The sequence below is a fragment of the Podarcis raffonei genome, chromosome 16 (assembly GCF_027172205.1).
Source record: "Podarcis raffonei isolate rPodRaf1 chromosome 16, rPodRaf1.pri, whole genome shotgun sequence".
NCBI classification, from domain to species: Eukaryota; Metazoa; Chordata; class Lepidosauria; order Squamata; family Lacertidae; genus Podarcis; species Podarcis raffonei.
The window spans coordinates 8,724,359-8,747,929 of NC_070617.1; the positions used below are offsets into that span (position 1 = coordinate 8,724,359).

Genomic DNA, 23,571 nt, shown 5'->3' on the forward strand with positions numbered 1-23,571 from the left:
TAGCCGTACCTTTATGTCTGCGCGACAAAGGAAATAACACACACAAAGAGAGAGCCATCTAAATACAAGCAAATATCTTAGCCCTTTCTCCCATCCTTCAGATTTCTACTCTCCTCCATATCCCGAACATACACCAAGCAATGCGCTCCATCAGGAGGGCTCGGTATAGGCCAGTCCTAAGGATGCCGGCGTGGTCCTGTCCATCTTCATCTCCGAGCTTCTGAGACACTCGCTTCCGCTCCCCTGCGCTGGGAAAAGGGCAGCTACCGCCCCCCCCCGCCCTCCGCCTCTAGCGGCAGACGGCGGATGGGTCCCCGCGGACCTGGATCGGCCCGTGTGTTCCGGGGACGTAAGAGCCAGCGCTCGCCAGCTCCTCTGGGGTGGCCTCTGCGTCAAGGGGAGCAGCCGGAGCCAAGGCGCTGGAGAGAGAGAGAGAGAGGACGCCAAATGTAGAGAGAGCCTGGAGCATCCTGGCACTTGCCTCTCTCTCTCCACCCCCCCTCGCCCTCCCGAGCATCATCTTATCTCGGCCCCTTCACAGGTTCTCCTGCGCATCGCCTTGGCGAGCCAGGCGAGGTCGAGGCGTGGGTAGGTTGGTAGGTGGGTGAGTGAGTGGATGGGGGCTCCCGGGTTTTTGCGCATGGCTCTCCGGCGGGGCTGACGGTCCGTTCAGCACCAGGGACAGCGGCAAAGCGCTCCAGCACCACGGAGAGCGCGCCGTTGCCCCGAAAGAGGAAGCGCCGGCTTGGACTTCAGCACCACGGACAGCGGCCGAAAGGTGGGGGGCGACTTAGAAGGAACTTGGGCTGGGTTAGAGATTGCGGTGCCCCCCCCAAACAACTCAGAGAAGCCTCCATTCTCTGCAGTCTCCCCACCTCCACACACACACACCTCATTCAATCCTAGGAGCTGCCGGAGCCGCCTGCACCACTTGGATTGTAACCCCCCCATATTGGAGGGGGGGTGTGGAACGCGTAAGGACAGAGGCAATGTCTTTATTTTGAGGGAGAAGATTCCTCGCCCACCCGCTTCAATGGCTCTTCTGATCTGCCTCTGCCTTCTTGGGATCCTGAGAAGTAAGTGTAACCCCCTCCTTTCCCTATAGCGCTTAGGGCTCCCTTTCCCCCAAGGCTAGCATCCTACTCTAAATGAAAGCAGAGGCTTTGTTTAGAGTCAGACAGTGCGCCCTTTCCTCCTCTCGGCTTCCTAGGGAGGGGAGCCGCTGCCGGTCGCGAGTACGAGCTTCTATTTTTATTGTGTCTCCAAATGATGCTCTTGAAAAATACGTCAGTTACTCAGCTGGGCAGAGATTTGACAGGCCGCCGATGGCTTAGCAGGGAAGCCAGATCGCCCCGTCCAGCTCCTGCCTAACCAGTACTCAGGGTGGGCAAAGCGACTTCCATCTCAACAGGCCAACTCATGCTGAAGTTTCCCTCTCCTCAAAAAGAAAAAAGGAAAGGGGAAAAAACGGGAGGGGGGAATCTGGGAAGGTCATTTATCTGCCCATCCTCCATCCGAGGAACCGCGCTAGGCAAAGCGAAAGAGACTGGGGAGTGGGGCAGCAGGATGGGGGCTGAGATTAGGTTCCCCTTAGGCACGACTGTTTACAGCTGGAGGATAGCCCCAGGGAAACTCCAGGAGACTGGCTCTGTCTGACGGTCCAGCTAGCTCCATCTGTCTTCCAGCAAGGAGGAGATGGAAAGTTCATAACCCCAGGCACGATGACGATGAGAGAGAGAGAGAGAGAAGGAAACAAGGAGGGAGAGGGAGAAGGGGAGAACCCGCAAACGCCGGAGGACCTTCTGAGCGATATGAGGATGGAGGAGAGGTTGAAAGGAGCACTAGATAGTTATCTGGCGGTTATTGGCTTTGGTGGCTGATGCTCATTGGGGCTGGTGGGGCGGAAGGCAGGGAGCCCGACAGTAGGCGGAGCCAGAGCTAATGACATGCAGAGCTAACTGATTATAGTTTTGTCCCCATCCTCCTCTTCCCTGCTGAGTTCTGCAAGGGGCATCGCTGAGACTAAGGGTGCCGACAGGCAGGGCCACCCCTGGCCTGGTTATGAGTAAAAAGGCAGGCAGGTGGGGGCACACTAAGCTTGGTGGGGCAGTGCCCCAATTGACCAGCCTCCACTGGGTATTGGGTTCTTGCAAGTCTTCTGTGAGAGGACAGTTGTACGGCAGTTGCAGACAGTGTTGAGTAGGGGATGGGAGCTTGCAGTCCTCCTGACATCGCTGGACTCCAGCTCCCATCATCCCTGGCCAGCCTGGCTGATAGTCGGGGTGATGGGAATCATTGTCCAACCAAGCCTTGATGGGCACAGGCCCCCCACTCCTGTTGCAGAAGGGGCCCTTTACTAAGTATTTGAATGGTGCAGTTGCACAAGCTGAGCTTTACAGGCCTAGAATAATTTGGCTGTTACTGTGATGGGTTTCTTTTAATACATAATGTTTACTTGTGTGTTTTTTAATTGCAAGGTGTTTTGGGGTGAATTGCAGGGGGAGTGAGATATCTATTAAAAACAAAAACCACCCCACAATATTTAAAATGAGGGATCATCCCGAGAGGGTAGATTCCCTCAAGGCAGCAGGTTTAACATCTGGGTATTCTGCAGCTTCCAGTAGATAAATTAGATGCCTTGTATTTAGGTTCTTGCTGTTTTGTGTTGACCTGTAGATTCCCTCCCCTTATGGATGCCTCACACACAACATTTTCTAGCTAATGACATGCCCAAAGTCCTGTTCTCCATGAACATGATCCATCTTCTATTGTGGAGTAGAGCAACCTTAACACTGGATTCAACAGGGAAGAACCTTGTGTGTCCATCAAACTGTCTTAAAGCCACAGAGCAGAATTCTATAGGTTATTTATTAGATCAGGAATGGGGAATGTCTGGTTCTCCATAAATTCTTGGACTCCAACTCCCATCAGCACTAGCTAGCATGGCCAATGGTCAGGAATGATGATGAGCTGGAGTCCAGCAACATCAGGAGGGCCAGAAGTTACCAACCTATTTCCTAGCCACATGTCCCAACCCGTCAGGGATCACATATTAAATGCACATGGGGCCATCCAGATATTGTCGGACTCCAACTCCCATCAGCGCCAGGCAGCATGGCCAATGGTCAGGAATGATGGGAGTTGAAGACCAGAAACACCTGGAGGGCCGCATGTTCCCCCTACCTGCTCTAAAAGGAAATCCAGCCATTTCTCTTAACAGGAAATGCCTACCTAGCCCATTTCAAGGGATAGTGCTTTGAGGGAGGAGTGGTGGAAGTAGAGAGAGAAAAAGAGAGAGAGAGAAACATTTCACACTACATTCTCTTCAACATCACATCACTCCTGATCTTATAAACTTCTGTCACATTCCTGAGGAGGATCAGATGATGCTCACGCAAGCAGAACTTTATAAACATTGTGTAGGTAATTTGGAATTTGCAATGCCTGTTCTGGCAGGCAAATCCATTCCGTATGTGCATTGTAGAAGGGCAACTTAACATCCTTTCCTCTCTCATGCATGTCAAGAGGAATCACAGTTAATCATGTAGTTGGGTGTATGTGTGTGTGCGGTATGTATAGTTAACTCTCAGAGGGAATTCCAGCCCTGTCGCGCAGGAGAGCTGCACAGAGCAGCAGCAGCGAGGAAGACAGATGAACCACAGTTACTTGTGAGTTACTGCTAGCCTCCAGCATCCAGACTCCAAAGGACTCCAGGGTCCTTGGTGGCTAAGCAGCTGAGTCCATTGCCAGCTCATCCACAGGTACCATTCCCACCTCTCTGCTTCAGCACCGCCCCTCCCACCTGTCAATTAGGGGAAATAACATTTTCCCTAGTCTGCCCTGCAAGACTGTCATAAGGATTGCTTTAGGTATGCAACAGACTTTGCCCATGTGAAATATGCTATACATGTACGAAGCAAGCGTCATCATTGCAATGTTTACCCAATCAGTCCAGTGTTGGGTAGCCTTTGTCCTTCCAGATGTTGCTGAACTCCCCATCAGTGCCATCCTGCCTGGCCATGTTAGAAACCAGAGTCCAATGGCGTCTAGAAGACCACAGTTTTCACATTCCTGAATAGATAAAGGTTATTTGTTTCTATGTAACTACTTTTTAAAAGGTGGCTGATTTTACCAATGACCAGTAGGTGAGTCTTCATAGACACACTTCTCTGTCCTCCGTTCAGCATGGAAGAAGCATTATCAGAGGTCAAGGACACATTATTTGTTGTTGTTGCTTAGTCGTGTCCAACTCTTCGTGACCCCATGGACCAGAGCACGCCAGGCACTTCTGTCTTCCACTGCCTCCCGCAGTTTGGTCAAACTCATGCCGGTAGCTTCGAGAACACTGTCCAACCATCTCATCCTCTGTCATCCCCTTCTCCTTGTGCCCTCCATCTTTCCCAACATCAGGGTCTTTTCCAGGGAGTCTTCTCTTCTCATGAGGTGGCCAAAGTATTGGAGCCTCAGCTTCAGGATCTGTCCTTCCAGTGAGCACTCAGGGCTGATTTCCTTCAGAATGGAGAGGTTTGATCTTCTTGCAGTCCATGGGACTCTCAAGAGTCTCCTCCAGCACCATAATTCAAAAGCATCAATTCTTCGGCAATCAGCCTTCTTTATGGTCCAGCTTTCACTTCCATACATCACTACTGGGAAAACCATAGCACATTATAGCCAGGGGGAAAACCCCAAGCCAAGCAGGGTGAGTGAGGGGTGTGGCATGGGTGGGTGTGCAGGTTGAGGAGGGTCCCAGGGAAGCCCTGAGGGATGTGTATGGCCCCTGGGCCCATAGTTCCCAACCTCTGCTTTAGAGGAGACTCGCTCCTGAAGACAAGAGGTCTTTACAACTCTTCTTTCTCTCTTTTGCAGAGATGGGGAAGTTGGGGCCCTCTGGACTCCAAATCCCATCAGGCCCAGGTAGTCTGGGATGATGGAAGCTGTAGTACAGCAACATCTGGAGGCCTACAGTTTCCTCATTTCCTATGTTAAAGAGAGAAAAATATTGTATTCAAATGTAGAGCAATGCAAGGAAGACGGAGTAGAGAAGGGTGCTGAGTGACAGGCAGGTCTTCAGTGAGCCTTGAGGGGTCTGGGCTGTCCTTGCATGACCTTCCAAGCCCCACTGCTGAAATCCCATAAACTTTCAATATTTACATTATCTTCCCTTTCCATATAATTCTTCGGATCTCTTTCTGCCTCCGTTCTTTCCCCCACCCACCAAACCCCAGTCCCTATGCAGCAACAACGCATGACTTCATGGGCAAGCTTGCACCATTCATTATGCATTGGGTGTGATGTGTTATGAAAGGAAGCAATGTATGAATCATGGACCACTCACCCAATGGTTTTCCCCACAGCTCCCATCTTCCAGGAACAAAACACAGCGATCTCATTTCTCTATTCTTGTTGCCTCTGCTGCCAGTGTTCTATGAGTGCCATCACTCAGTGGTACAGCATCTACTTGTTGCAGAAGGTCCCAGGTCCAATCCCTGGCATCTCCAGGTAGGGTGGAAGAAGGCCCCCTGCCTGAAATCCGGGAGAGCTGCTGCCAGTCAGTGTAAACAGTACTGAGCTAAGGTGAATCTAATGGTCTGACTTGGTATAAGGCAGCTTCCTCTGTCCCTATGTTTTAGGGAAGGGCCATAGCTCAGTAAAGAGTCACATCCATAGTTCTGCCCAATTTTCTCTTCGGCACTAGCCATGGTCCTCTCTGCCCCAAAGGCAGCCCATAGGGAATTGCAATCCTTGAGTTGATGAACATTTCCTTCTCTCTCCATTTAAACCAGGGTTGGGCAACATTCAACCCTCCAGATGTTATTGGACACCAGCTCTTGTTATCCCTGGCTATTGGCCATGCTAGGGATCATGAGAGCAGACCACCCAGTTGGTTTAAACTAACCAGTGTTTCCCTAAGTTCTGGCATAACAAGGAACTCTGGCTAGTTTAAAAGCAGAGGTGGCACCTTCTCCACCCCAGAGGCACCACAAGAGGGAGGAAGACAGGAGCCTCTAGCTCACGCCAGCTCACGCCAGAAGCATTTAGCATTGCATTGGAAAGTGCCCAAAAGGTTCAGGTGTAAAAAACAAAAACAAGCCTTGTTTTGGGTGTGATGCTTGAATCCAGCCAAAACTGTCGAGCAGTCTGCCAAGAATAGAAGAAGCAGAGGCAGATTCCACCTTGCCAAGGCAAAGCTAGCGTGGTTTGCCAGAGTGACTGGTCATGCCCACTTGCTGCCATCTGACACAAGTAACAAAAATGGGGTGGGGGGAGAGAGAGAGAGAGAGAGAGAGAGAGAGAGAGAGAGAGAGAGAGAAGTGAGCTCTTCCCTGCCCCATGAATTATAAGATACAAGTGATACGCTACGATCAGCTTGGAAGGGTGTCACAATTGTGTGGGCTTTGTGTTGCAGTGGTACCTTGGTTCTCAAACTTAATCCGTCCCGGAAGTCCGTTCCAAAACCAAAGCGTTCCAAAACCAAGGCACGCTTTCCCATTGTAATGCAAAACAGCTTAATCCGTTCCAGACTTTTAAACACAACCCCTAAAACAGCAATTTAACATGAATTTTACTATCTAACGAGACCATGGATCCATAAAATGGAAGCAATAATCAATGTACTGTACTATAAAATAAATAAGACAGTATTGTAGATGGTAAAAATTAAAATCATTATTTTTTCTTACCTGCACCGATGATAGTCATTGTTTGGATGGGGGGCTTTTATCCATTTCCGCAGTCACACAGATCAGTCAATCAGTAGCTGAACTGGGTTCCACACAACCACAAAAACAAATTAACCAAAAAAGCCACAAAAACAAAAATGCAAAATAAATAGCAAAAACCAAAGTGCCAAACTTAATCCATTCCAGAAGTCCGTTTGACTTCCGAAATGTTCGAAAATCAATACGCAGCTTCTGATTGGTGCAGGCGCCCCAGAAACAATAGCCAACAACCGCATTGGATTTCAGCTTCCGGAAAATGTTTGAAAACCGGAACATTTACTTCCAGGTTTTTGGCGTTTGAGAACCAAGGCATTTGAGAACCAAGGTACCACTGTACAGCTGTGATGGGGAACCTCTGGCCCACCTGATATCTTTGTACCCATCAGCCCCAGCCAGCTTGCCTAGTGGTCAGGGATGATAAACGTAGTTGCAAATGATGGTTAGCTCAAAAGCTGGAATAATAAAGTATGGTTTGATCCTGGCTTAAGAGTTTTTAAAATTTAATTTTCAACTGTTGGGAGCTGTCCTGGAACCTGATGGTGAAAAGTAGGCAATAAGTTTAAATCATCATCATAGAATTGTAGAGTTGGAAGGGACCCTGAAAATCATAATTAGTCCAAACCCCTGCCATGCCGGAATATGCAGCTGTCCGATTTGGGGATTGAACCTACAAACTTGGTATTTGTGCTGGGCCTGGGGGTAACCCGTGAAACACGGTCCAGGACCGGTCCAGAATATGAAGGTTCTGCTAGGAGTCAGTCCAACAGGGCCAAGGTAGGACACGAGGCAGGAAACCAGGCAAGGACAGGTACAGGATCTCAGGCAGGATCTAGCACACAGCAATGTTGCTCCCACAACCTGGGGCGGGGTCCGAAAGCCTTTTATCTTTGTCGGGGTAGAGGCTGGTCCTGATCCCCCGGTGACTCACCTCCCTGTCTCGCCCGAAGGTGAGCACTCCTCCTGCGAGTACTCAGGTCTCTCCTTCTCTCAGACCTTAGTCTCTGCAGCTTGGGAGACGTCGGTGGGTTACTAGACCCAGAGGCCACCTCAGCATCCCCTGACCCAACCAGTAGTGGAGCAGCTGTAAGTGACGGCCCAGCTGGAGGCAACGAGGTCATCCCTGCATCTAAGGCCAAGGCAGGCTCAGGCCCCTGACTCGGCCCAGCTGGTGCTTGTTGCAGGAGAACCTGTGCAGACTGGGACTCTTCAGGATCAGGTCCCAGACTCGGTTCAGATGCCGCCTGAGGCAAAGGATCCGGTGCAGACTGAGACTCCCCTGGTTCCAAGTCCCAGTCCCTGTCCCAGGCCATCACAGTATTATCATCAGCATGCTCTAACCAACTAATCTATCAGTAATAATAATAATAATAATAATAATAATAATAATAATACATTTGCAGGTTCCCCATCCCAACAGAGTTGGTGTTAAAGCACAATTAAATCGAGTTTATCAAAGTAAAATCAGAGAGCTGGGACCCCATTGGTCATCTAGTCCAACCCCCCTGCAAGGAAAGATTCACAGCTAAATAATCTCTGACAGATGGCCATCCAACCTCTGTTTAAAAACTTCCAGTGATGTAGTTTGTTTCCTCTGTCAAATGGCTCTCACCATCAGAAAGGGAAACACGATACTCTGGGCTCAAGGGCACCCTTCCTCCAAGAATATCTCCATCTTCATCCTCATCCTGCCCCCAAGTGATGCTGCCTGCCTGAGCCATGCTGGTGCAAGGACAAAGTTGGCACAAAGATCTGCGGCCAACTAAACATGCGCTCTCTCTCTCTCTCTCTCTCTCTCTCTCTCTCTCTCTCTCTCTCTCCGCCCCCCGCCGTAAAATATATTTTCTGTACAGTAGTACATTATCCCCTCGCTCTCTCCCTCCTTCGATCGATCCTCCCAACGACCTCTTTACTCAAGTCAGGCTTCTTGTTTTCCAACGCCTGTCAGCCACCTCCCAAAATTGCAATTAAGCTGTCAAGGGAGCGAGCAGAAGCGTTTGCAATTCACAGCCTCGGCAGGAAAGGGAGGGAGGTGGGCAGGTCCGGATCGCAGTGCGCTGGGACGGAGAGCTAAGGCAGTGGGAAGAGTTGCACTTTTCCCCACCCCGGACCTCCCCAGCACCGTCACCACATGCCTTTCGCAGCAACCTGACACACAACTGGTGCAGCTTTGGCAAAGAAGAAGAAGAAGGAGAAGAAGAAGAAATTATTATTATTATTATTATTATTATTATTATTATTATTATTATTATTATTTATTTGTACCCCATCCATCTGGCTGGGTCTCCCCAGCCACTTTGGGCGGCTTCCAACAAAGATTAAAAATACATTAAAATGTCACACATTAAGAACGTCCCTGAACAGGGCTGCCTTCAGATGTCTTCTAAATGTTAGGTAGTTGTTTGACATCTGGTGGGAAGGCCCTCTGCCTGGTTCCCTGTAGCTTTGCTTCTCGCAGTGAAGGAACCTCCAGAAGGCCCTTGGCGCTGGACCTCAGTGTCTGGGATGGACGATGGGAGTGGAGACACTCCTTCAGGTATACTGGGCCAAGAAGAAGAAGAAGAAGAAGGAGGAGGAGGAGGAGGAGGAGGAGGAGGAGGAGCAGCTAAAGGGAGGGGGCAAAATTGTGCTTGTTGAATGTCTGGTTCTTAAACTTTCCCCTTCCCTTGATGCCCCTTTCAACACTCCTGTTTCATGTATTTTTTTTTTTAAAGGCTTTGTTGTTGTTTTAATCTGAACTTCCCCTCAAGCTAACAGATGCGGGGGGGGGGGGGGAGGAAATGAAAGCATGTCTCAGCAATCCAGCAGGGGCTCGTTGCCCAGGGGAAGGGTAGAGCATATGCTTTGCATGCAGAAGGCACCAAGCATTCCCACCTGGGACTGGGAGAGAGCCCCACTCCTCTGTCTGAATCCTTGGAGAGCTGCTGCCAGTGAATGTAGATCAGAGTTTCCCAAACCCTGTTTTTTTGGTTCCCATCATCCCTGACCACTGGTCCTGCTAGCTAGGGATGATAGGAGTTGTAGTCCAAAAACAGATAGAGACCCAAGTTTCGGAAACCCTGATACAGTGGTACCTTGGGTTAATAATTTAATTCGTTCTGGAGGTCTGTTCTTAACCTGAAACTGTTCTTAAGCTGAGGTACCACTTTAGCTAATGGGGTCTCCCGCTGCCACCACGCCACCGGAGCACGATTTCTGTTCTCATCCTGAAGCAAAATTCTTAACCCAAGGTACTATTTCTGGGTTAGCAGAGTCTGTAACCTGAAGCGTCTGTAACCTGAAGCGTCTGTACCCTGAGGTACCACTGTATAGACAGACCAATGGTCTGATTTGGTAGGAGACAACTTGCTATTTAAATCAGCACCATGAGGAATAATCAAATCTTACTATTATATTTAAGGGAAGGGTCATAGCTCAGTGACAGAGCAGCTGTTTTGCATGCAGAAGGTCCCAGGTTCAAATCCACGCATCTCCAGATCCCCTGTCTGAAATCCTGGACAGCCACTGCCAGTCAGTGCAGACAATTCTAAGTTAGATGGCCTGACTCAGTACAAAGCAGTTTTCTATGTTCCAGTGCATGAAAATGGAGACAAACAAAGAACCAGTGTGATGTAGTAGTTAGATTGTTGGGATTCAGTGATCGGGATGCAGACTTGGGTTCAAATCCCTGCTCAGCCAAAGAGCATACCTTTAATAGCTTTCTTTTAGACACCAGGCAGAGCCTGTCCCGTTTGGCAAAGATTTTAACAGTAGTTAAGAACCATCAGGGTCCCACCACAAACCCTGCTCAGTGTTACTTATTTAGAGCAGTTGACCGTTAGGTCCAGTTGTGGCCGACTCTGGGGTTGTGGTGCTCATCTCGCTTTATTGGTCGAGGGAGCCAGCGTACAGCTTCCGGGTCATGTGGCCAGCATGACTAAGCCGCTTCTGGCGAACCAGAGCAGCACACGGAAACGCCGCTTACCTTCCCACCAGAGCGGTACCTATTTATCTACTTGCACTTTGATGTGCTTTCGAACTGCTAGGTTGGCAGGAGCAGGGACCGAGCAACGGGAGCTCACCCCGTCACGGGGATTCAAACCACCGACCTTCTGATCGGCAAGTCCTAGGCTCTGTGGTTTAACCCACAGCGCCACCTGCGTCCCAGTTGGACTCCCTTAGAGCGGTTGGACTCCCTTTTTTAAGCCAAAGGGCTCGCAGAGCAGTTTGTGGACTACAAATTAAAACAAGGCATTCCCTGCCCGCAGGCCTAAAAGCGACGGCACAAAAGGAAAAGGCAACAAGCAGGGAAGAGGAAAGAAGTAAACTCAGGCACCATTTCTTGAAGTGAAACAGGATCTCTTATCATGAGGAGCTGGAATGGAAGCAGCTCAGGGGTAGAAAGTGCCAGACAAAACTGGCCTTTCAGCTGATGGCCTTTCTCGTCTCTCCCACTGACGTAGCCTGCTGGAATGACTGCTACCTGGTGGCAGTTGAGGGAGAGGGAGCCTGATGCAGTTGGCCTTTCAAATTCTATTTATACCGCCGTTTTAATGCATTTCTGATGGCTTCCTTTTAGCTGCGCTCATCCTTACGGCGTGTGGTTGTTTTTAAGTGGTCTTTGTGCGCGAGGCTAAAAGGGCTTTCGGAGTTAAAAGGCACACACACACCACTCACCAAAACCTCAACCAACACCAAGCGTGGGGATATAGGCACACATACAGGAACAACAAGAATATTACCGTGTTAAAGAAGGAGGTGCAGAGGAGAGTTAGGAGTGAGATTTTTGAAATAGGCCTCTTTGGTGACAGCTGGGAAGAAAATTTGGCTGCTGGCCAAATTCCTCCCTTGCTACGTACCACCACACCAGGTCTAGCTTGACCTGTTGGCTTTCAGCCTGTTATCCAACAGTTAAAAGCAAAAGGAGCCCAGGAAGAAAGAAACAAAAAGAGTTGATAATCATAGGTGGGACGTGACTCAGATAATGCTGCAGCCACGATGAAGGCTGGTCCATTCAGGCTTTACCTCAACAACTTCTACCTGCCTTTAGTCAACTCTCCACCTGGCTGCCTTCGCACTTACTCCCAGATCATGGGGTGACACTGTCTGTCACCTTCCTCCTCCCTAGTCTTAGGAGGAGGGTGAAGGGGACAAAATTCGAGCAAGCTGGCTCCACTTACCATTGGCTCTGGTAAGGTAAAGGGACCCCTGACCGTTAGGTCCAGTCATGACCGACTCTGGGGTTGCGGCACTCATCTCGCTTTATTGGCCTAGGGAGCCGGCGTACAGCTTCCGGGTCATGTTGCCAGCATGACTAAGCCGCTTCTGGCAAACCAGAGCAGCGCACGGAAACGCTGTTTACCTTCCCGCCGGAGTGGTACCTATTTATCTACTTGCACTTTGACGTGCTTTCAGACTGCTAGGTTGGCAGGAGCAGGGACCGAGCAACGGGAGCTCACCCCGTTGCGGGGATTCGAACCACCGACCTTCCGATTGGCAAGTCCTAGGCTCTGTGGTTTAAGCCACAGAGCCACCCGTGTCCCTATTGGCGCTGGTGCCATGCAAGGATTCGGAGACAGGAAGAGCAAGACACACACAGCCTCCATGTCTACTCAGCTGCAGCCTTGGCTCTGCTCAAGGGCTGCTGGATCAGGGCAGGCCGTAATTCTGAGCAAGCTAAGAGCTGGTGACATTTTAACAGCCTGCCAAAATGGGCTCATGAATGCCTGGGGATTAGCTATCCATCAGGAAGCTGGCTTGGAAACAAGCCTGCTTGAGAGGCTGTTGCTTGTGGTCAGGGGAGCTCCTTGTGGAGAGGAGAGAGAGAGAGAAAGAGAGATTCAGGACGGAGCCCTGAATCCCTCCCCAAAATAGTCCTTTTTCGTACAAATGTTCATTGGCTTAGGGCCGTTTCTGTCACAAGATGGGACCGAAAGGTGTCTTGAGGAAAAGGGAATAGTGTTTCCCATTCTTGAGTCTCCAGCTGTTGTTGGACTACAACTCCCATCATTCCTTGCCACTGGTCCTGCTAGCTAGGGATGATGGGAGTTGTAGTCCAACAAAAGCTGGAGGCCCAAGTTTTGGAAACACTGAACTAGAAGAAGAGATGGAACTAGAAGAGAAAGTCCCTACCAGAGAAGGAGAGCAGATCCATCAAGTTGATGGATTGTGTGGATATGGCTAAAATGACCGGAAGAATAAGAAAACAGGAAGACCAAAATTTCAATAAGGAATGGGGGAAATGTATAACCTATCTTTTACATTGTTTTAAATGTTTGTTTTCCTTCTTGGATTGTACCCCCAAGTGTGTTTTATAAGCTGGTCTCCGACCGTAATGAATAAACTATCTATCTAACCTATCTTAAAAAAACATTGTAAACAGTTAAAATTGTTACTAGGATTGGAATATCACTTGTAGTTTACGTGTGAATTTTGGACACGGTGGAGATGTAAAAGATGTGGATTGTTATAAAAGATGCCGGAGGAAGTGATTAACAACAGAACCCACAAAGAGGAGGAGGGAAGTCCAGGAGATTCCTTGGAATCTTATTTCCATGTTGTACGTTCGATATGTGAATGTAAACTTTTAATCTTAAAAAAAAAAAGTTTTTTAAAAAGAGGAGACACTGAACGAGAGGAAGGCTCACTGATATTTAATACAGCCACGGTAGCTCAACAAAACCTGTGTATTAATAGGCAGTCAGTGTCTGAATACCAACCACTGAACATCCTGATTTAGGAAGCTGTATGGCTCACTGGTGAAAAGAGATAAGTAGGTGAAATATACTTGGAGTCAATAGTGGATTTCATGCTCTTTATTCAGCTCATAGTGGTGAGGAGGAATGGAAGTTCCCCCAGAAAGTCTGCTTTATATACATTATTTACACAATGGGCCCCACGTGATTGGCTAATTCTGGGATTCTCCTGTAGGCCAATCAGGTTGCGGATTCACTTCCACCTGGAGCTGGATTGGGTAGCTCCTGTGGACCAATCAGACTGCTGCATTCTGGATCCTATTGTTCTAGGACCAATCAGACTGCTGCATTCTGAACCCTAATGTTCTAGGACCAATCAGACTGCTGCATTCTGAACCCTATTGTTCTAGGACCAATCAGACTGCTGCATTCTGAACCCTATTGTTCTAGGACCAATCAGACTGCTGCATTTTGGATCCTATTCAACTCAGTACATAACAGTAGGAATGTCTGCCTTGTTGTGCGTATGTTCTGTGTTCGTTCTGAACGGTGTTTGCTTTACTCTGCCTGCTTCCTTCTCCGCCACCACGCAGGGACCCTGGGCACAGACACGGAAGAGCGGTTGGTAGAACATCTCCTGGATCCGTCACGGTACAACAAGCTGATCCGCCCAGCCACCAATGGATCCGAGTTGGTCACTGTGCAGCTGATGGTATCATTGGCCCAGCTCATCAGTGTGGTACGTACCCAAGATGGGGAAGTGGGTTACAGTTGCTCTTCAAATAATTCATATACTTCTTTGAATCTTCTGTAAATCTCTGGTCCCGCAGGTTTCGAATCCTTCCTGTCATTTTGTCCAATTCTGCATAGTCCATTAATTTCGTCTGCCATTCTTCTTTCGTCGGAATTTCTTCTTGCTTCCATTTCTGGGCTAACAATACTCTTGCCACTGTTGTTGCATATAAGAACAGTTTGACATCTTGTCTATTAATGTCTAGAATTACAAGAAGTTTTGTAGGGAGAAATATACGAAGTGTTACAAAGTAGAAAAAGATAGAGATATTGGTTATGAGTTTGAAATGTAATAGGGAAAATAAGAAATGCATACTAAGAGATTAGGTTGGAAAATTTTCAGACAGGACTGATGGAAGTCAAAAAAATTGAATAAGATGTAAAAGTATATTTAATTACTGTTGAAAATGATATGTTAAAAAACTAATAAAATTAGATAGATGATAGATAGATAGATAGATAGATAGATAGATAGATAGGGAAGTGGGAACTGCCAAACAGGTCAAAATGCTGCTCAAAGCAGAGGTTTTCTGTAAGTCTGGAGGAAGCTTTCTCGCTGGAGCTGCCCTTTTAGAATCAATGAAGTGCAGAGTTCGAAGGGACCTCAACGGTCATCTAGTCCAACCCTCTGCAAGGTGGGCATCACAGCGAAGGAATCCCCAACAGATGGCCACCCAATCTCTGCTTAAACGGAGAGTCCGCCTTCTGAGGGAGCCTGCTCCACTGTCAAACAGTACTCACCTTGCTGAGTTATATTCCTGTGTAGGAATCATTTTGGAGAAAATCTGGCCCTTTTTTAAGTCATCCTCCTTGGTATAATTGGACGCGGGTGGCGCTGTGGGTTAAACCACAGAGCCTAGGACTTGCTGATCAGAAGGTCGGCGGTTCGAATCCCCACGACGGGGTGAGCTCCCGTTGCTCGGTCCCTGCTCCTGCCAACCTAGCAGTTCGAAAGCACGCCAGTGCAAGTAGATAAATAGGTACCGCTCCGGCGGGAAGGTAAACGGCGTTTCCATGCGCTGCTCTGGTTCGCCAGAAGTGGCTTAGTCCTGTTGGCCACATGACCCGGAAGCTGTACGCCGGCTCCCTTGGCCAATAAAGCGAGATGAGCGCCGCAACCCCAGAGTTGGTCACGACTGGACCTAATGGTCAAGGGTCCCTTTACCTTTACCTTACCTTCGTATCATTACATGTGTCTTTCCCAGCCAGTCTGTTTCTTAATGTTTCTAGTCTTTCTAAAATTTCAGCTTGGATTGAGGACCGGAATGACCAGAATTGATTTATTAGAGTGTTTTCTTCTATAGAGAAATTGTGCTTTTGCTCGCTCACAGGGCATTGCAAATCGTGTAAGGGTGTGCTTTTCCTTTATAATTTTGGGGTCTCTTGCTTATGATGATCAGACCAGACCTTTAGGAGTTGGTTCTCCTTTTTGGATTTTTCCTGGTCCTCTTCTACCATTGGCTTATGTCAGGTGGTGGTGTGGTTGCTCGAGAGCAAACAGGCAAGACTCCAACCTGCCTTTTTATTATTAGTGTAAACTATTTACAGTGAAGAGTATCGCAAGTTCATGTCCGGCTAAGTCGCTAGCAGAATCTGGGAGTGGCCGGTCCTTGTACCTCCCCCAGCATAACAGTCGTGTGACCCCCATCCTTCTCCTCCCCTCTCTGCGCTGAAACCTACTGCGCAGAGTGGGCGCTGGCAAAGGGGTACTTGCCTTCCCTCCACTTTGCTCAGGCTCAGTGTTGAGGCTCTCCCCACCATCTCCTGATCCCTGCGCCCCTTCCCCACTGGAGGCGGGGCTTTCCTCTTCGCCAGAGGAGGAACTGCTTCTCAAGATCTTGAAAGGTGATCATTGCTTGTACCGAGTAACCATCATAATGTAAGTACTCTCTATAATGTGGTGTCATCCTCCCCAAAGCTTGTGGTGCTACAACTCCCACCACCTCTGACCATTGGCCATGCTGGCTGCCAGGAGCTGGAGCTTGTGTTCAAAGAAGATTGGATAGGAGCTATCAGTAGCTACTGGCCACAATGCCTCCACGACTGAAGGCAGGAATGCTGCTTAGAACCAGTCGCTGGAAGCTGCAGGAGCGGGGATGGCTTTTGTGCACAGGAGCTGCACGCATCTGGTTGGCCAATGTGAGAACAGGATGCTGGACTAGCCATTGGCTTGACCCAGTGGGCTCTTCTCGTGTTCTTCACTTCAATTCAAAGTGTTGGTGCTGACCTTGAAAGCCCTAAGCGGCCTCAGTCCAGTATATCTGAAGGAGCGTCTCCACCCCCATCGTTCTGCCCGGACGCTGAGGTCGAGTGCCGAGGGCCTTCTGGCAGTTCCCTCCCTGCGAGAAGCCAAGTTACAGGGAACCAGGCACAGGGCCTTCTCAGTAGTGGCACCCGCCCTGTGGAACGCCCTCCCATCAGATGTCAAAGAGAAAAAAAACTACCAGACTTTTAGAAGACATCTGAAGGCAGCCCTGTTTAGGAAAGCTTTTAATGTTTGATGTATTACGGTATTTTAATACAGTGGTACCCCGGGTTACATACGCTTCAGGTTACATACGCTTCAGGTTACAGACTCCGCTAACCCAGAAATAGTACCTTGGGTTAAGAACTTTGCTTCAGGATGAGAACAGAAATCGTGCAGCGGCAGCAGGAGTCCCCATTAGCTAAAGTGGTGCCCCAGGTTAAGAACAGTTTCAGGTTAAGAATGGACCTCCGGAACGAATTAAGTTCTTAACCCGAGATACCACTGTATTTTGTTGGAAGCCGCCCAGAGTGGCTGGGGAAGCCCAGCCAGATGGGCGGCGTATAAATAATAAATTGTTGCTGTTGTTGTTGTTGTTGTTCTGATGCCTTTTCTTTTTCTTCTGTTGACAGCACGAGCGGGAGCAGATCATGACCACCAACGTGTGGCTGACCCAGGTAAGTTGCCAGAGACATGTGTAAGCATTATTTATAGGCGTTTATTCAGCATAGTTCAGGAACAAAGGAAAAACATGTCTGCTTCCCTTCGTGTCCGACAAAAGAGCAAAGCAATAGCAATATACAAACGGACGTTCCCAGCAAGCCTGTGCTGGAAGTAAACAGGCATGTGACACACAACAGTCATGCCTGTTTCTTTTAAGGTGGAACAGAACTATATCCTAATAGAACCTTGCAAGCCACATGCATCTTTTTAATACTAAAAAAAAACAAAATAAGCCACTCTCACCCCCCTGGAGACTCAGGCTCTCCCTCTGCCAACTGGAAGGGGTGAGGTAAAACTGGAGACTTCAGGTCAGTCTTGGGGATGTGGCCATCCTGATTGTGTCTAGCACCCCCCCATCTCTCTCTCTTTCCCCATTGCAGGAATGGGAGGATTATCGCCTTACGTGGAACCCAGAGGAGTTTGATGACATGAAGAAGGTGCGGCTGCCATCCAAACACATCTGGCTTCCGGATGTTGTGCTCTACAACAAGTAGGTGCACCTCGGCATTCTTTGCCCTGGGTCTAATGCTTGCGGATCTCAGACGACAATAGTGAACCTGCAGTTCATGGGCTGTATTAGGACTGCAGAACCATCTGGAGGGGCCACCCTGGCCCCATCTTCCTCCTTGTCACAATGCCGCGGTATCAGAAGAGCTTTCAAAGCCAGGCGTAGGGGACCTTTGGCCTTCCAAACGTTGCTGACTACAACGCCCATCAGCCCTAGCAAGCATGACTAATGGGCAGCAGTGATGGGAGGTGTAGTTCAGCAACATCTGGAGGGCCAAAGGTTCCCTGTTGTTGTTTAGTCGTTTAGTCGTGTCCGACTCTTGGTGACCCCCTGGACCAGAACACGCCAGGCACTCCTGTCTTCCATTGCCTCCCGCAGTTTGGTCAAACTCATGCTGGTAGCTTTGAGAACACTGTCCAACCATCTCTTCCTCTGTCGTCCCCTTCTCCTTGTGCCCTCCATCTTTCCCAACATCAGGGTCTTTTCCAGGGAGTCTTCTCTTCTCATGAGGTGGCCAAAGTATTGGAGCCTCAGCTTCAGGATCTGTCCTTCCAGTGAGCACTCAGGGCTGATCTTCTTGCAGTCCATGGGACTCTCAAGAGTCTCCTCCAGCACCATAATTCAAGAGCATCCATTCTTCGGCAATTAGCCTTCTTTATGGTCCAGCTCTCACTTCCATACATCACTACTTGTTTTAAACCTTGCCTGCTGCTAGATAGGGATTGAGGTAGTTTAAAAGCAGGTGAGAAAGTGGAACATGCTTGTGTGTGAGAGAGGGAGATAGAGAGAGAGAACATGTATGTTTGACTGAGAGTGAGTGTGTATGTGTGAGAGACAGAGTAACTGTATGTTTATTAGATCTGAAATGATTTTTATAATAATAATAATAATTATTATTTATAGCCTGTCCTCCCCGGCCAGAGCTGGGCTCAGGGCGGCTAACACCAATAAAATAAAATCACAGTAAAAACATAATAGGGGGGAAAGAGAGGGAGGGAAAAAACCCAATTTGAAATACAGGTTAAAATGCAATTTAAAATGCAGCCTCATTTTAAAATAGCTGATAAATCAAGACAATGAGGGGAGGGAAACATAAGGGTCAGACCAAGTCCAAGGCCAGGTGGAACAGCTCTGTCTTGCAGGCCCTGCGGAAAGATGTCAAGTCCTGCAGGGCCCTAGTCTCTTGTGACAGCGCGTTCCACCACGTCGGGGCCAGTACTGAAAAGGCCCTGGCCCTAGTTGAGACCAGTCTAACCACCTTGCGACCTGGGACCTCCAAAATGTTGTCATTTGTGGACCTTAAGGTCCTCCGTGGAGCATACCAGGAGAGGCGGTCCCGTAGGTATGTGGGTCCTAGGCCGCATAGGGCTTTAAAGGTCAAAACCAGCACCTTAAACCTGACCCTGTACTCCACCGGGAGCCAGTGCAGTTGGTTCTAGAAAAAGAGGTGCAATGGCAATGGCGCCCACCTGAGAGGTGCCAGAACTGAAACAAAAGCCCTGGTTTCCGCATGGAACTGTAGAGTAAGAAAGGACCATGAGAGTCGTCCAGTCCAACGGAAATAGTTTTTAATTGTTTTTATACAGGAAAGCACTTTTAAAGACCAATTTTCTTCGTTTCATTGTTTCGGCTGTTGAGGTTCCTACTGTGAAAGCACCTCAAACTATGTTATGGGCCTTGATTCATAAACAGAATAAAAGGCAGAGTCCGGGTGGCCTGCATTATGATGAACATGTTGATGGCATGGGTAGGGCTGTGCACATGGTGTGTGAGCTCTGATCTGGGCACCTGCACCGTCAGGCTTCGGAGAATCGGATCCCTCCCCTGATTGCAGTGAATAAGCAGATCAAATGAAAGGAGCATTCTTACCAGTTAGTTTCTTTAATAAACACAGCAAGAGGCAAAGGAATGCATATCTCTCTAGAAATGGCAGTGCTCCCAGTAAAGGTTTTCCACTCCTTCGGCCCCATTAATCTGCGTCACTCCTACGTCGGGTAACTTGTTGCCGCTGCGCTCTCTGTTTTATCACTCTTGGAGCCCGTCTAGTCCTAGGCAAAAGGGGGTCTGGAATGCTCTCCAAGGACACTGAATCTGCCAGCTGTCTCCCTCTGCTGGTGTTTCCTCTTCTAGCTGTTCCTCACCCAGTATTTCCCAGCTTTTCCGCTCTGGACTATGCCCTTCTGCAAACCACTGTTCTAAATCAATACTGTCCTCCTGCCCTTGGGAAGGTTCAGGGCAGCGGCTCCCACCATTCCTCCTCAGTCCAGCCTCTGACATGCACCTTCTAGACCAGGGGTAGGCAACCTAAGGCCCGGGGGCCAGAACCGGCCCAATCGCCTTCTCAATCCAGCCCGCGGACGGTCTGGGAATCAGCGTGTTTTTACATGAATGTGTCCTTTTATTTAAAATGCATCTCTGGGTTATTTGTGGGGCATAGGACTTCATTCATTTCCCACCCCCCCAAAAAATATAGTCCAGCCCACTACATGGCTTGAGGGACGGTGGACTGGCCCATGGCTGAAAAAGGTTGCTGACCCCTGTTCTAGACCAACAATGAGCATTGCTTCCCCTTCTTCTCCCCTCCCCCAGCGCCGACGGGATGTACGAGGTGTCCTTCTACTCCAACGCCGTGGTCTCCTACGACGGCAGCATCTTCTGGCTCCCTCCGGCCATCTACAAGAGTGCCTGCAAAATCGAGGTGAAGCATTTCCCCTTTGACCAGCAGAACTGCACCATGAAGTTCCGCTCATGGACTTACGACCGGACGGAGATCGACCTGGTGTTGAAGAGCGAGGTGGCCAGCTTGGACGACTTCACCCCCAGCGGGGAGTGGGACATCATCGCCCTGCCGGGACGGCGCAACGAGAACCCCAACGACTCCACCTACGTGGACATCACCTACGACTTCATCATCCGCCGCAAGCCGCTCTTCTACACCATCAACCTCATCATCCCTTGCATTCTCATCACCTCCTTAGCCATCCTGGTCTTCTACCTGCCTTCTGACTGCGGCGAGAAGATGACCCTCTGCATCTCGGTCCTCTTGGCTCTCACCGTCTTCCTGCTTCTGATCTCCAAGATCGTGCCGCCCACCTCGCTGGACGTGCCGCTGGTGGGCAAGTACCTGATGTTCACCATGGTCTTGGTGACCTTCTCCATTGTCACCAGCGTCTGTGTGTTGAACGTCCACCACCGCTCGCCCACCACCCACACCATGCCGCCCTGGGTCAAGGTGGTCTTCCTGGACAAGCTGCCCACCCTCCTCTTCATGAAGCAGCCCCGGCAGAACTGCGCTCGCCAGAGGTTGCGCCAGAAGCGGCAGAACCAGGAGCGGACGACCGGGAGCTTCTTCCTCCGCGAAGGAGCCAGGTCCTGCACTTGTTACGTCAACCCGTCCACGGTCAAGAAGTTCGGGACGGGGAGCGGCGGTGATGGCGGGGGAAGGCCCTTTACGGAAACGTCGGAGCCGGGAGTCAACGGTTACCGGGACAGGCCGGGTCAAACGGTGCCACCGCCAGGCCCCTGTTGCTGCGGCCTGGAGGAGGCTGTGGACGGAGTACGCTTCATCGCGGATCATATGAAGAGCGAAGACGATGACCAGAGTGTGAGTGTCTGGAAGGGAAGGGGCTTGAGGGCAGGGTGGTGGGCTTTGTGGCCTTAAGTCAGTCTTGTAAATAACATACCCGCCAACATTTTTCTGAAGGAGCGTCTCCACCCCCATCGTTCAGCCTGGACACTGAGGTCCAGCTCCAGGAACCAGGCAGAGGGGCTTCTTGGTGGTGGCACCCACCCATCAAGGAAATAAATAACTGTCTGACTTTTAGAAGACATCTGAAGGCAGTCCTGTTTAGGGAAGTTTTTAATGTTTGATGTTTCATTGTTGTTTATTTAAAGTTTTTGTGACAGAAAAAGGAGTAAAAACTAGAAAAAAAACTTACAACCACAATCATTCAAAATAATTCAAATTACAAACACAATCATTTTACTCTTATATCACATTCTCAATAATTTTCCAAATACCACCCCTCCCCCCCACCCAACCTCCCCTCACTCCTGTGAGATCTTATTGGCATTTGTATTATTGTTTCTTGTTGTGTTAGCAGTTATTTATATGTAATAGTCATATCCTTTATAATATCATCTTGTAGCCTTGCTAGTCTTTCCTTTTACGTTTATGTTAAACTTAATTTCCATATCCATATTTTTTCATATATATCTCTACACACTCCCACTCTCTCTTAATTTTTTGCTTGGGGCAGCCCCTAATTGACGCCGTTAATTTTGCAATCACCATAAATTCACAGATCTTAATTCTCCATTCTGAAATATTTTTCCTGATTTCCATTTTTCTGCCACTAGTAATCTAGCCGCTGCTGTCACATAGAGGAATATATTCTTATCATCTTTGGGGATATTGTTGGTTGGTTTTATTGTGTTTTTAATATTCTGTTGGGAGCTGCCCAGAGTGGCTGGGGAAACCCAGTCAGATCGGTGGTGTATAAATAAATTATTACTATTATTATTATTAAGAAAATAAGGACGTCCTATTCCTAAAGAATACTAATAATTCCCCACCCATTTGACTACTCTGAGCAGCTTTCAACATATACAAAAACATAAAAAACATTTATACAGGACTGCCTTCTGATGTCTTCTAATGGTTTTGTAGTTACTGATCTCCTTGGCTCGGGAGTCACTCCACACCCTCCAACATTTCTCCGATGAAAATAGGGACGTCCTAAGGGAAAGTGGGACATTCTGGGATCAAATCAGAAACCGGGACGGCTTCTGCAAATCAGGACCATCCCTGGAAAATATAGACCCTTGGAGGGCCTGAAATAAGCCCACAAAAAGTTACTATGCTAGAAAAATGCAACCTGTGTTGCTGATAGTAGTGCGACTCATGCAACACATTGGTGATTAATATACACAGAACAGTAATTATACATACTTTATCAGCCTTCTGAGAAAAATACAAAACATTAAACAAAGCCACAGAGACTTACGAACTACCCAGCCTAAGATGAACTTACATTGTCTGGTTTCAAGAGAGTTTTCAAATGCTTAACTCAGTCTTTTAGATAAGTTCATGAAGATACCAAGAAAAGGTCAGTTCGGTGTTATTCACAATACCGAGAGATGCCAGTGGAGTTGTAGATAGATGTTAATGAAGTTGTGGACGACAGGGTGCCGGCGTTTTGCACCTGTTTCGCCCTGGCAGTCCAAGTAATCAAGAGGCCGCTGTTTGCCCCCGATGGGGCCCTTTAACTGGGGCTTGCAGGTAGCACACGCCCAAGGTAGTTTTCCGGGCTTCTTCAGTGGTCTAATCTCAAAGTCTTGATACGTAAATTGAAATTCAACCTTATAGAGAATACTCTTTCTTTTTTAAAAAAAATAATAATATTTATTCAGGTTTTGAAAGATTACAAAATTAAAGAAAAAGAAAAGAAAAGAGCAAAAACACAGGGGGGGGGGGAAACCAATTAAGAAGAGAAAAAAAAACAAATCAATCCTTCCATAACTTATCTTTCATTTGCTTGTTTCCTTGACCTCCTCACACCTCCCTTTTTTGTGTTCTAGTTCAATTAGCTATTTCAGCAAATCCTTTCCATCTTTGTTCTTATCCTAATAATTTATCTTAATATAATGTAACTTTACATTCTCACCAATTAACAATCTATTTTTACTTAATCTTTTATAACCTTTCTGCTAAAACCGCGTGACTTCATTCCAACATCCTTCTAACATTCCGAGAATACTCTTTCTTGGCTTAAGCTTAAGAGACTGATTTGCTTTGTTTAATGTTTTGTATATTTCTCAGAAGGTTGATAAAGTATGTATATTTATTGTTCTGTGTATATTAATCCCCAACGTGTTGCATGAGTCGCACCACGGAAAGTTACTAGCTTGCTC

General features: G+C 48.4%; 1 protein-coding gene across 1 annotated transcript in view; it reads left to right on the forward strand.

Annotated features, from left to right (window-relative positions):
* The first annotated feature begins 290 nt into the window (after positions 1-290).
* CHRNB2 (cholinergic receptor nicotinic beta 2 subunit) overlaps positions 291-23,571 on the forward strand; it is a 30,110-nt gene continuing 6,829 nt past the window's right edge. Inside the window, exons 1-5 of the mRNA XM_053368953.1 lie at positions 291-1,076; positions 13,984-14,129; positions 17,060-17,104; positions 17,531-17,640; positions 20,248-21,262. Of these exons, the coding sequence (XP_053224928.1) occupies positions 1,034-1,076; positions 13,984-14,129; positions 17,060-17,104; positions 17,531-17,640; positions 20,248-21,262 (1,359 nt within the window). The 5' untranslated portion in view covers positions 291-1,033. The remainder of the gene's footprint in view (positions 1,077-13,983; positions 14,130-17,059; positions 17,105-17,530; positions 17,641-20,247; positions 21,263-23,571) is intronic.